The sequence below is a fragment of the Camellia sinensis genome, chromosome 15 (assembly GCF_055761805.1).
Source record: "Camellia sinensis isolate YWXY chromosome 15, ASM5576180v1, whole genome shotgun sequence".
NCBI lineage: Eukaryota > Viridiplantae > Streptophyta > Magnoliopsida > Ericales > Theaceae > Camellia > Camellia sinensis.
The window spans coordinates 9,083,303-9,095,278 of record NC_138975.1 but is presented as its reverse complement, the minus strand read 5'-3'; the positions used below and the strand labels follow the sequence as shown (position 1 = coordinate 9,095,278).

The following is an 11,976-nucleotide window of genomic DNA, read 5'->3' as shown; positions in this document are numbered from 1 at the left end:
TTCCTGTATTTCACTTCGTTCATAGGAGTAGTTTCAAATAGTTGTTGTAAACCTCTACGAGGTTAAGTCAAATCATTGTAAGTTTTTCATTTTTACTTAATGAAATTCTGTGATTTTCTTCACTTAATTGTTGTTTACTAAATTCTCCTAAACAAGCCACCAATAAAAATCCTCTTCATTAAGACTAAAAGAACTAAAACATAATTGTCTGATAATTAGTTGACAATTAATTTTTTATAAAGACTGATTGATCCTTACTGACACGCATAAATTACAATACTAACTTTTCAAAGCCAAAAAAACCAACATCCATCCAACTCTATTAAATTATCATAAATGTGGTGTGAAGTTCATATATAAAAGAATCGGAGCCATAAATTGATAATTCTGAATAAAATTACTCATTTCAATAGTACCCTTCATAACCTCAACATTAATTTGCTTTTAATTTCAAGGAAAAATTACTTTGACACAGTATCAGATAAATATATTTATTAAGAAGTGAAAAATATTTAAATATTAATAATTAATATTATAAAATTTTTAATTAATTTGTTTTTTTTTTTTTTTTGTTGGGTTGATAATTGTCCCTAATTTCAATAACCACACATCATCTCCATCAAATCAATCAATCCCCTCCAAATTTCACAACCCAAGCTGAAACGGAAAAGTGGTGGAGCTCAACCAACTACTACCACCAACAAACGTTGCCGCCGCGTACGGCTGAGCATCCACCGCACTCGTAAGAACCTTAAACCCAGCCCACTTCACTCTCCCACTGGTCCCAGCCCCAGCCCCACTATTCTGATACTCCCTATACTCCAGAGTACTGAGAGCAAAGTTTCCATTCCACTCGTGCCATCCAGCAGGGTCAATCACATCGCTGATCGTTGATTGCATGAAGATCGTCCTCGAATACTCCTTCCATGGGCGACCCAGGTAGGTAGGGAAGTTGGTCTTGACGGGTTTGAGATCGGCAGTGGCATCGATTCGGCATTTCTGGATTACGATTCCGGTGTTTTGGTTTTTGTCGATGCGGCCTTGCGCGGTGAGCATGTTTTTTTGGCCGGCGTCGGGTTTCCGAGCGTGGATGTCGCAGTCTTGGAATAACGCCGCCGCGTTGCCGAATATGAAATCTACAGTCCCTGTAATTCATACATACAAATTACAAAATTTATATATTGTAAATAGAGGGACTATCACAAAATAATGATGAGTAATATTTAGAATATCAAAATTTTTACGAAATATTTCACTGCATGTCTCATATGAGGTGGATCTTATATAAGTGTCGAGTCCACATTTATATTAAATATCTACATGTCTCATATGAGGTGGATCTTATATAAGTGTCGAGTCCACATTTATATTAAATATTTGATAAAAAAATTGAGGGCTTTAGTATTTTTCCAAAATAATTGTATCATACACAGGAGAATTGTATCCTGATGAAAGTGTATTTTTTTTTTTGTCACTGTTATATTGAAATACAATTTTTTCAAAGGGTTCAGACGGTTATCGGTTCAGATTTGAGACACTTTAGCCTAGTTTGGCTCATTGGGCCTATTTTTGGTCTCTCTTTTGATAATTAGAATTTTTCATATTTTAAAATTTATTAATTATATTTTATTTATAAAAAAAAATCATATCGATCGGATAACGGATGCTATGGGTGTGTTTGGCAACGTTTACATTTTCAGTTTATATTTACAAAAATTTTATAAACTGATTTTTGTTTATTTTTAGAAAAACATGAACTATAAACACGTTTGGTAATTGATAAAATATTTAAAACATTTTAAAAATATAAAAAAGAGTGAGAAATGGTAAGTGATGGCAAGTGACGACGGAAGACGGTGGTGGAAAGTGGTGACAGTAGGTGGTGGGTGGTGGCGGGTGGGTGGTGGTGGTGGTGGGTCAGTGGGTGACGGTGGCGGGTGGTAGTGAGTGGGTGGTAGTGGTGATGGTGGCGAGTGGTGGGTGGTGGTGGCAAGGTGGTGGTGGGTGGTGGTGGCAAGGTGGTGGCGGGTGGTGGTGGTGGGTGGGTGGGTGGGTGACAGTGGCGGGTGGTGGTAGCGGGTGGGTGGCGGATGGCGGGTGGTGGTGGCGGATGGTGGGGTGATAGCTGGTGGGTGGTGGTGGCGGGTGTTGGGTAGTGGTGGCAGGTGGGTGGCGAATAACAGGTGGTGGGGGGTGGGTGGTGGGTGGTGATGGTGGGTGGGTGGGTGGGTGGGTGGCGGGTGGTAGGTGGAAGCGAGTGGGTAGTGGTGGTGGTGGTGGCGGCGACGGCGACGGCGACGGCGACGGCGGCGGGTGGACGTGGTGGGTGGTGGTGGTAGGCGGATGGCGGGTAGCGGTGGGTGGTGGTGGTGGATGGGTGGGTGACCGTGGCGGGTGGTAGCGAGTGAGTGGTGGTGGTGGGTGGTGGTGGAAGGTGGGTGGCGGGTGGGCAGTGGGTGATGGTGGTGGTAGGTGGTGGGTGGTGGTGGCGCGTGGGTGACAGGTGGCTGGTGGTGACAGGTTGTGGATGGTGGTGGCAGATGGGTGGTGAGTGGTGGTGACAAGTAGGTGGCGGGCGATGGATGGCAGTGGCGGGTGGCGGGTGGATGGCAGGTGAGTGGTAGCGGCGGTGGCGGCGAGGGGTGGGTGGCAGGTAGTGGCTGGTGGGTGGTGGTGGCAGGTGGGTGGTGAGTGGTGGTGACAGGTGGTGGTGGGGGGTGGGTGGTGGTGGCGGAAGATGGTGGTGGAAAATGGTGGCGGGTGGTGGCTAGTGTTAAGTGGTAAAAAAAAATTAAAAACTCAAAATAGAAACACATTTTTTATGTTTTCATTTTTTTGTCAAATTTATAAACTGAGACCATTGATTTATAAATAAAAAAATTTACCAAATAAGTTTTTATTTGAATTTTTAAAATTTTTATAAATATAAACAGAAAATTAAAAATATAAATGTTACCAAACAGTACCTAAGTGTTACCAAACAGCATCTAATAAAATATATCTATATAAAATATGTTTTATATAATTTTATATATATATATATATATATATTTTTTTTTTAATTTTTTACTAAATTTCTCAATCAAACCTAACGCAAAAAAATAGAATCTCAAACAGGCACGACAAGTTACCTGCAATAAAGCAGTTGATGTAGAACTGGCGATTGGAGTGAACATAAAGGGTGTCTTGGTAAGCCACCATGTCACACCTGTAGAACGCTGACAAATCTGACCCCACACGTAGTGCCACTGCTTGGTGCTTTGAGGGCCCCGCTGTGTTTTCGAACGTTATTTCCTTCGCCAGGAATCCTTCGCCAACTGCCGCTGCAAAAACCAACCCCACATGCTCATTTTTTGAAAAGTAGTAAAAATTAATTTTTTAAAAAATATATAAAAAATAATTACCTTATTTATTTCTACTTTTCAAAAAACACTTTTCAAAAAATTCTATTCTCTTATTTTTCGTATTTTTTTACTTTTTCGACACACCTAACATAAATACATTTAAAAAGTAAAAAAAATTAAAAAAAAATATTTTAAAAATTCACTAAATATCAAAAATACAAAAAAATACAAGAATTCAGTACATTTTTTATATTTTTATATATTTATTAATTTTTTTTAAAAAAAATTTACGAATTTTTTACTTTTTAGATATATCTAAGTAAGGTGCATCTAAAAAAGTAAAAAAAATGTTTAAAATTTAAAAAATATTCACTAAAAACAAAAAAAACACAAAAACTAAAAAAGTCAATTTTCAAAAATTTAATCCAAAAAATTCAAACCAAAAATAGATTAAAACATCTTTTTAAAATAGTCTAATGTGAGCTCACTTTGTAACGGTAATTTTACGCCATTGATATTACTATAATTTACGTATTAAAAATTAGTTTCTTAGCTTTTTTTTAATAATTTTTTTAAAAAATAAATAGGTAATATAACTCAAAAGAAGTTAAAAGTAAAAAAACTGACTTTCAATCTCTTACCAAAAAATGCCTTACTATATATAGATTTCAATTTCATTATAATGACACAAAAATTATATAAAAGTTATAACAATAATCGTAAGTGAGTGGTTATAATTAATTAGAATTTACTTAATCATGTGTTAAGTTATAATTAATTGATAATATCATACGTGCATTAAGACATGGTATCAACACACATTATACAATAACGAACCTGGAGCTGATGCTATTTCTTATAAGCACAATACTGTGTTGTGAGTCTTTGAAGACGTATCTCAAATTTATTTTAATAATCTGAATCGTAAATAGTAAAGAATTTATTGAATAGATCATTCATGAAAAAATTGAAGTTAATTAAACATCTGTAATCTATAATAATACTGCATTTATGTTTAAAAAAATAAATAATTAACATGCTTTTAATAATTTTTTAAGATTATTATTCAACTTGATCATGAAGTTATATTTATCCTATTAAATTTATTTTTTATATAAAAATACACTTAACAAATTTTATAATTTGAATAATTTAACTTATTAAAATATAATCTAAATGAGTTCGACAATTTAAATTATTAAAATATAATCTAAATAAATCGCACGGATTGTGACGGGATAGGGTCAGTCACAACACCATTTTGTTGCTTTTCAATCATGTAATGAATCGCACGCCTAAATTAGCTCCAATATATCGGCAAAGAAATTTCTTTCAAAAAAAAAAGTGGTCGGGTTTTGTTTGGTGCAAACATGGTAAAAATAAAAAGGGTAAATTAAACTGATCCCCCGTCTTTAGAAAAAAGAAGGTAAACTTTATAATTTTAATATAGTTATATTAATTTATATTTTAATAAAATTAATTAAGTTAAAATTAATCCATACGGTACGAAGACTATGAGCTCAATATAATTATATTAAAATTACAAAATTTATTGTATTTTTTAAAATCTTAAAAGAGATTAGTATAATTTACTCAAATAAAAAATATAATTATCACATTTTTTATAATTTATCTAAGTTATTTTTGTCTAATAATGTATGAGTAAAGATTACACTAAATATAAATTTGTAAAAATAAAAACTATAATTGTATAGAGTATAAATAATGTGACAATACTGCATTCATTCTAGTGGAGTACATGTCCTATTCAAAATTAATAGTACCACCAACCAAGGATTTTGAACATTTTAAAAAAATTTGTTTCAGACAAAATACAGCATTTTTATTTTTTTGTACATTGCCTTCTTTTAGGAAATGAGTTAACTTTTTGACATTTTGACTAAACTTAAGCTAAAAAGTCTCATTTATGATGGATTTTTTTGACTTTTTTAATTTTTATGAAAAAATATAAAATAATTATAATTTGAATGTGACATTTTATCTTATTAACTTGTTAACTTATTTTATTTTTTTGTGTGAATATTTTAACCTACCCTCATGTACCAAACCAAACGAAACCACTCTCTGTGGTACGCGTTTCAATTGTTTGTACATTAATTTTGACAAATATTTTGAAAAGTAACATCCCAATTATTTGTAGGTCTTGTATATCTAACATGATGCAAAAAAGTCAATTGTTTGTAGATTATTTTTAACAATTATTTTGAAAAGTAACCCGCAATTGAGGGAAGAACATCCCAATTACTTGTATGATAATCAAGACAGAAAATGTCTTGTATATCTAACATGGTGCAAAAAAGTCAAGTGACAATCACAAGAGAATATCATGAATAAAGGAAAAGTTATGCTCAGCTAGCTACGGTACACGACCAATATCTATACAAAAGGAATAATATTTACAATACGCATCTTATTAATTTTATTTTTTAAAAGAATATTGTTAATATTAAACAATCTCTTTTAACATTTGCTTAAATTGTAATAAGAACTGTGAGTTTCATTAGTATAGAACCTTGACAAACTTTAAACAATAACCTTGACTACAACCACCTAGCCATTGTTACTCATAAAAAGTCACTTTTTTAAGTCAGGTTTCCATCAATTTTATTCACGTAAAAAGGTGAGAAAGACACACCTCTGCACACATTTCTCTAACTATACTACTAGCTCACAAAAAAATTTAATTTATTTTAAGATAAATTATAAATATACTTCTTGAGTTTTGCTTAAAATATAAATTATTTTCTGTGATTTAAGAAATTACAAATACACCATTGTCAAAAAATTTTATTTAACAGAATTAATTAAAAAAAATAAAATTCATAATTGCTCTTATATACAATAATAAAATCACCTAAATTATTAATTGATTTTATGATTTATTAATAAAACGAGTGATTTATTATGAAATTAGAAATCTCAGGAGGTGTAATTAATTTTCAAAATCACAAAACTAATTTATATTTTAATCAAATTTCAAAAAATACATTAATAATTTACCCTTTATTTTATATCTTCAATCTAAATACTATTTCATTATTCCACTCAATCATTTATATACACAAGTTTCGTTAATCTAATCCGACAACTATGGCCTACATCTATTAGGCACTTCACTTTTTTTCTTAGTTGGGGGTGGAAGATGGAAGATTGCGAATTTGGAAGTATAGCTTTTTAAGTATTTTTTTTAAACAATTTTTAATATTATTGCTAAAGTAAAATATGCTTTTTTTTACAAAAAAAAAAAAAAAAAAAAAAAAAACTTGTTAAGGTCTTTTACATTTTAGAACCTATCTAAGCTAGAAGCTCCTAAAAAAAATAAAAATAAAAGACAATTTTTGTTTTTTTTTTTAAATAGACAAATAAATTCAAAGAAAGCAACAAGTGGCAATGCCGCAATGGCAAGACACGTGAATTTTGATCCTACGACAGGAAATCTGGAGAGAGAGCATGGTGTACGAGCCATGAATAATTTGATCATTAAGAAACTAGCAGGAGGACCCACCTTTGGACCAATCATTCACCATGGCTCTGAAATTTCTCCGCAATAGGACATATTTTTTTTAAAAAAAAAAATAAAATTTGATCTTGTAATAAAATAAAATATAAATTTTATTTTTTAATTTATTTTCATTTTCAATCAATTGCTTACGCAAACTTAACAATAACAAAAAAAAAAAGGCATTTTATTGTCAAACACAATGAAAAAAAATATTCTAAACATTTTATGTATGCTTAAATTAAGTTTAATAGTTAAAATATATATATATATATATATTTTTATAGATTTTACTTATTGAAAATAGACAGATAATTTAAATTAAAAACAAATTAAAAGATCAAAATGTAAATTAACAAAAAGTCATCATTAATTTAGTTACAAGGTTAAATTTTTTTTCATAATTTCCTTTTTTTATATGTTGTATAGGCACAAAAATTTATACCAAAAAATAAATAAAAAAAACAAAATAATATGAAAAGTCGTTATTCTATTACTTTAATATAAAAATTTATTAAGACGATTTCTATTTTTTTAAAATGTCACAATTACATTATTCTTGTCAATAATTCTATATAAAAAAAATCTATAAAAATATAATTTTAATTTTACATTTTCTTGCATAGTTGTCCCACATGTTACTATTTCGTTTTTTGAGAGCACTATGTTTTTTTTTTGGTAGTGCGCCTTGAAACAAAAGGTTTTTGCATTCTTAAGGAATTTTAAAATCCTAGCTCTATAATTCTTACAGCCTATTTTGGGAAGTAAAAAAAAAAAAATTAAATAATTAACATTTAAATTTTTGTGGCATTTTTTAAAAAAATGTTAAAATAAAAATGAAAATATGATGTGATTTACGTAAGCCAATAAATTGACTTTTTTCCTAACTTTTTTCCTAATTGGCAAAATAGGCCACAATTGGTCTTTTATATGTTCTTTAGGCTTGGTTTGAGAAGTAGGTTAGCTTTTTAGCCTTTTTAGTCTGGGGTTAAAAAACTTAATTTTGAAAGGACTTTTGATTTTTTTTTAATTTTTTAATTTTTTTATAAGAGAAAAAATATAATGATTATAGATTAGATATAATATTTTATTTTATTAAATTAAAAAACTTATTTTATTTTAGCTAAAAAACACCTCCAAACCCACTTCCCAAACAGACGCTTATTAATGTATTTGTTTGCTTCCCTGATATCTAGCACAAGGAGACCCCTAAAGTTATTGATGGACCCCAACCCCATACTTTTCTCTTAGAAGATATGTAATAAAAAAAAATTATACAAAAAATCTTAATTTTTTCATTTAAAAATAAAATACCATCAAATTGGCTTATATTTTAAAAATACCACTACTAGATCATTCTATCCAAAAAAAAAAAAAATTGTGTATAACCAGTCCGTATGAATATCATTTTCAAAATGAAAATGTATAAAATGGAACGGTCTATAGACAATAGAAAAAAAGGGCAAATTACATATACCCCTCGAGGTTTGGCTAAATTACAAATACCTTTCTTGAGGTTTGAGAAATTACAAATTCCCCCTGAATGCTATATTTGCATAACAAATTAGGGAGTAATTTGTTATGAAATTTAAACCTCAGGAGGCAAATTGTTATGAAAATACAAACCTTAGGGGACGGGATGTAATTTCTGAAACTTCAGGGGTATCTGTAATTTAGCCAAACCTCAGGGGAGGTATATATAATTTGCCCTAGAAAAAAAAGAAGCAAAAATAAACAAAAAAAGGTGTGTACTTAAAAAATGCTATAAAAAGTATCTCAAAAATCAATTATGCAGTAAAGATTACACTCAGAATATATATATTTTATTTTCAATTTTTTTAATTATTAATTTATAGTTTGGCCTATAATAATCAAATAAGAGAGAGAAAGTGGTTGAAAGAATGAGCAAAATAAATACATAAATTGATAACAAAATAAGCCCATTCACAGTAAATATGTTAAAAATATAAATATTAAAAGTGTGTTATAGGATAAAAAATAATAAAAATAAGACTAAAAAATATGTGTCAAAAATTTATTAATTGAGTGAGTGAATAATGAGACAATAAATATATTAAGGGTTAGTTTGGGATGTCTTAAAAAAGTGTATTTTTTATCTTTTTACGAAAAGATGGGCAGAAAAATAGAGATGTGATGTGATAAAAAAAAAATAAAAAGATAAAAAGATGGATTATATAAGTTATGCCAAACCTAACCTAAGACGGGGGTTAAAAATATATATAAAATAATAAATAAAGTAAATAACAGTTAAAAAGTGCAATGGGCCCACCCCACGGCACTATGTCAGTCTCGCTTTCTCTTTTCTCTCTCTCTCTTTCCTTTCCCCCTGTCTCTCTCTCGGCTGGCTAAATTGGTTGGTAACTGTGACCAGCTCCTTGCCATTGACATGTTTAATGGGGTTTTGCAATATTTCACCATTCTAAAATTTAGGAATGGTTCAGTATGTTCTAAATAAATGTATTTTTTAATTTTTTATAAAATATAAATTAAGTTTGAAGTGATATAGTAAAAAAATAATATGATTTAAATAAAATAATATAATTTAAAGAAGATAATGACTTTTTAATTTTTTAACTTTTATTAAAGATGTCAAACTCGTTTGGGAACAGGTTAATTTAGTAACTTTTTGACTATTTGGCTAAAATATGAGCTAAAAAAACTAGTATGTTTGAGATGACTTTTTGACTTTTTACAAAAAGATGTGCAAAAAGTAGAGAGAAAATATAATCTTTGACTTTTTAATATGAGTTATTGACTTTTTGGTTAATTTAATAATTTTTTGATTTTTTGACTAAAAATGAAGGTTGACAAACGGAGCCTTAGTCCTGACATTAAAACATTGCTTAACATATCCACTATGATGTCCTAAAGACAAATTGTTTAGAAAAACTTTTTTCAAAAAAATATAAGAATTTATGCGTAAGTTTTAATAAATAAATTTAGGATTAATTACATTAATAGTCTTTATAATTTAGAAATTGTGTCATTTTTATCTTTGACTTTTTAATTGTAATATATTTGATTCTGAATTTTAAATGTTGTTTCAAATAAGGACATTTGAAAATATTATTAAATTTTTTAAGGGTAAAATCGTCAATTTGATAAAATATAAATTAATTTGACAAAAATAAATGTCAAAAAATCATTTTTAATTTTTTTAAAATTATTTTTATCCACCAATGTAAAATTATGTAAAAATTAATAAAAATTACATGATTAATTTTTTTAAATTAATTTTACATGATCATCATCTTAACACATAATAAAAATTAATTTGGTAAAAAAAATATATAAAAAATTTATCAATTTTACATAATTTTATTTTTAGTAGGTAAAAATAATTTTTAAAAATTAAAAAATATTTGTTTGACATTTATTTTTATCAAATTAATTTATATTTTATCAAATTGACAATTTTACCTTTGAAAAATCTAATTATATATTCAATTGTTCTTATTTGGAACAAAATTCAAAATTAAGATCAAATATGTCATAATTGAAAAGCCAAGAACCAAAGTGGTACAAGACCCAAACTATAGGACTATTTGTGTAATTTACTTATAAATTTATTATCTAATAAATTTTATAAAAATTAATAACATTTTCCACCGATCACTATTAGAAACGTCACAAAAAAAAAAATGTTGAATTCTGTTATTAATTTCTTCACAAATAAAACAACGAGAGAGAGAAAAAAGAGTACTCACCTACTGTAGCAGAGTGGAAGGTAGTGCTTCCATCTTTCACATTTCTACTTCCAGTAATAATGGTAGTCTTCCTATCATCTCCCAAAAACATAATGTTAGTTTTCTTCTTAGGCACCTCCACATTTTCCCTATACACCCCAGCTTTAATCCTAATTACATATCTCTTACTACTCTTCTCCGGCGCTGCCGCCACCGCCGCCTCCACCGTCTTATAATCCCCACTCCCATCTGCCGCCACCACCACATCCGGCGTCACCGCCGTACTCTGCAACAACCGCCTATCCCCGGCGGACAACCACTCCGGCCACTCTCTCTCCTCCACCTCCTTCAATTTCCTCCCAGTCAATCTCACCTCATTCGCAATGTCCGAATCAGTCATGTTTTTTATCATCGCTAAAGCATTGCTACACATCTTCTCCACGTGATTTTCACCTTCCTCCAACACCTTCCTGACGCGCTTGTCCGCTCCGTCGTGCGAGAAACCGTCGAGGCACGTCTCCTGATTCGTCATGGCTGCGCTCATTAGGGTTTTGAGATCGTCGGCGTGTTGTGAGAGAGATTTTTTGTTCGGATACACATTGAGATCTAGCTCGACTTTCCGGAGCTCGTCGAGCGTGTCGTCGATCGTCTCGAGACAGTCGTGGAGAGCGGTTTTTTCTCTCCCCGTCAAGCTATTCTTCCTCTTCTTCTCGAGCTTTTCCACTATGAAGTAATTGCGTTCCACGGCGGTGATTGTGATGTTCAGAGACATCATAATCACGTCTTTCTGGTTGGTGACTTTTTGGCTAAGTCCCGGAACACTGGCTATGGCGGAGAAGCATAGATCGGGGTAGAATGTGCTGCTACATGAGGATTTGATAATGGCGTGGTTTGCAGAGGATTCGATTGTGTTGTTTTTGTGAGAGGTGACTCCGGCGACAATGCCGATTACGGCGGCAATGAGCAGGAGAGAAGAGAAGAGGACTAAGAAGAGCTTTTTTTTGCGACTGGAGATGGAAATGTGCTTGCCGGAATCTGACATTCCGACGAAGAAGTATTTGATTTGGCTCATGGCTTGGGGTTTTGGTTTGGGAGGAGGTGTGTGGACAAGGGTTTTTATCGGGGACTTGAGGGAGTGTTTGGTCTTTTAATCATTCAATTTTTTAATTGCATGCCATGTGAATCATAAGGCAGGGTGCTTTTCTTTTTGGGAAAATTCCAATTCAGGTTAAATTTTTAAAAATAATTATAGATAAGTGATAAATTTTATAATTATTAATTATTAAAACTATAATCTTATTATAAAATTGTAATAATTTTTTAAAAGTACAACACGTAATTTCTCTTTTCTTTTTTTGAAAAATGTTTTTTATCTTTATTCTTAATGTGACACTTAACATTATTT

The 11,976-nt window shown here is 30.7% G+C and overlaps 1 protein-coding gene and 1 long non-coding RNA gene across 2 annotated transcripts; one reads left to right on the top strand and one right to left on the bottom strand.

Moving 5' to 3' along the window:
• Positions 1 to 509: 509 nt before the first annotated feature.
• Positions 510 to 11,751, bottom strand: LOC114277773 (pectinesterase). Its single transcript, XM_028219721.2, has 3 exons — positions 10,593 to 11,751; positions 3,132 to 3,323; positions 510 to 1,145 (listed from the first exon to the last, which is right to left on the bottom strand). The coding sequence occupies exons 1-3, from the start codon at positions 11,641 to 11,643 to the stop codon at positions 646 to 648; spliced, it is 1,743 nt and encodes a 580-aa protein (XP_028075522.2). The 5' UTR covers positions 11,644 to 11,751; the 3' UTR covers positions 510 to 645.
• LOC145813419 (uncharacterized) lies at positions 1,145 to 1,503 on the top strand. The gene is made up of 2 exons (XR_014356459.1): positions 1,145 to 1,273; positions 1,335 to 1,503. It is a non-coding gene; the product is annotated as an uncharacterized LOC145813419 (long non-coding RNA).
• Positions 11,752 to 11,976: the final 225 nt, after the last annotated feature.

Bases quoted from the DNA above. Each gene is read 5' to 3' on its own strand.
- LOC114277773 (XM_028219721.2), bottom strand. From the start codon at position 11,643: ATGAGCCAAATCAAATACTTCTTCGTCGGAATGTCAGATTCCGGCAAG. The intron at 3,324-10,592 runs GTGAGTACTCTT...TGGTTTTTGCAG, and splicing joins CTTCCACTCTGCTACAGTAG to CGGCAGTTGGCGAAGGATTC. The intron at 1,146-3,131 runs GTAACTTGTCGT...TATGAATTACAG, and splicing joins CATCAACTGCTTTATTGCAG to GGACTGTAGATTTCATATTC.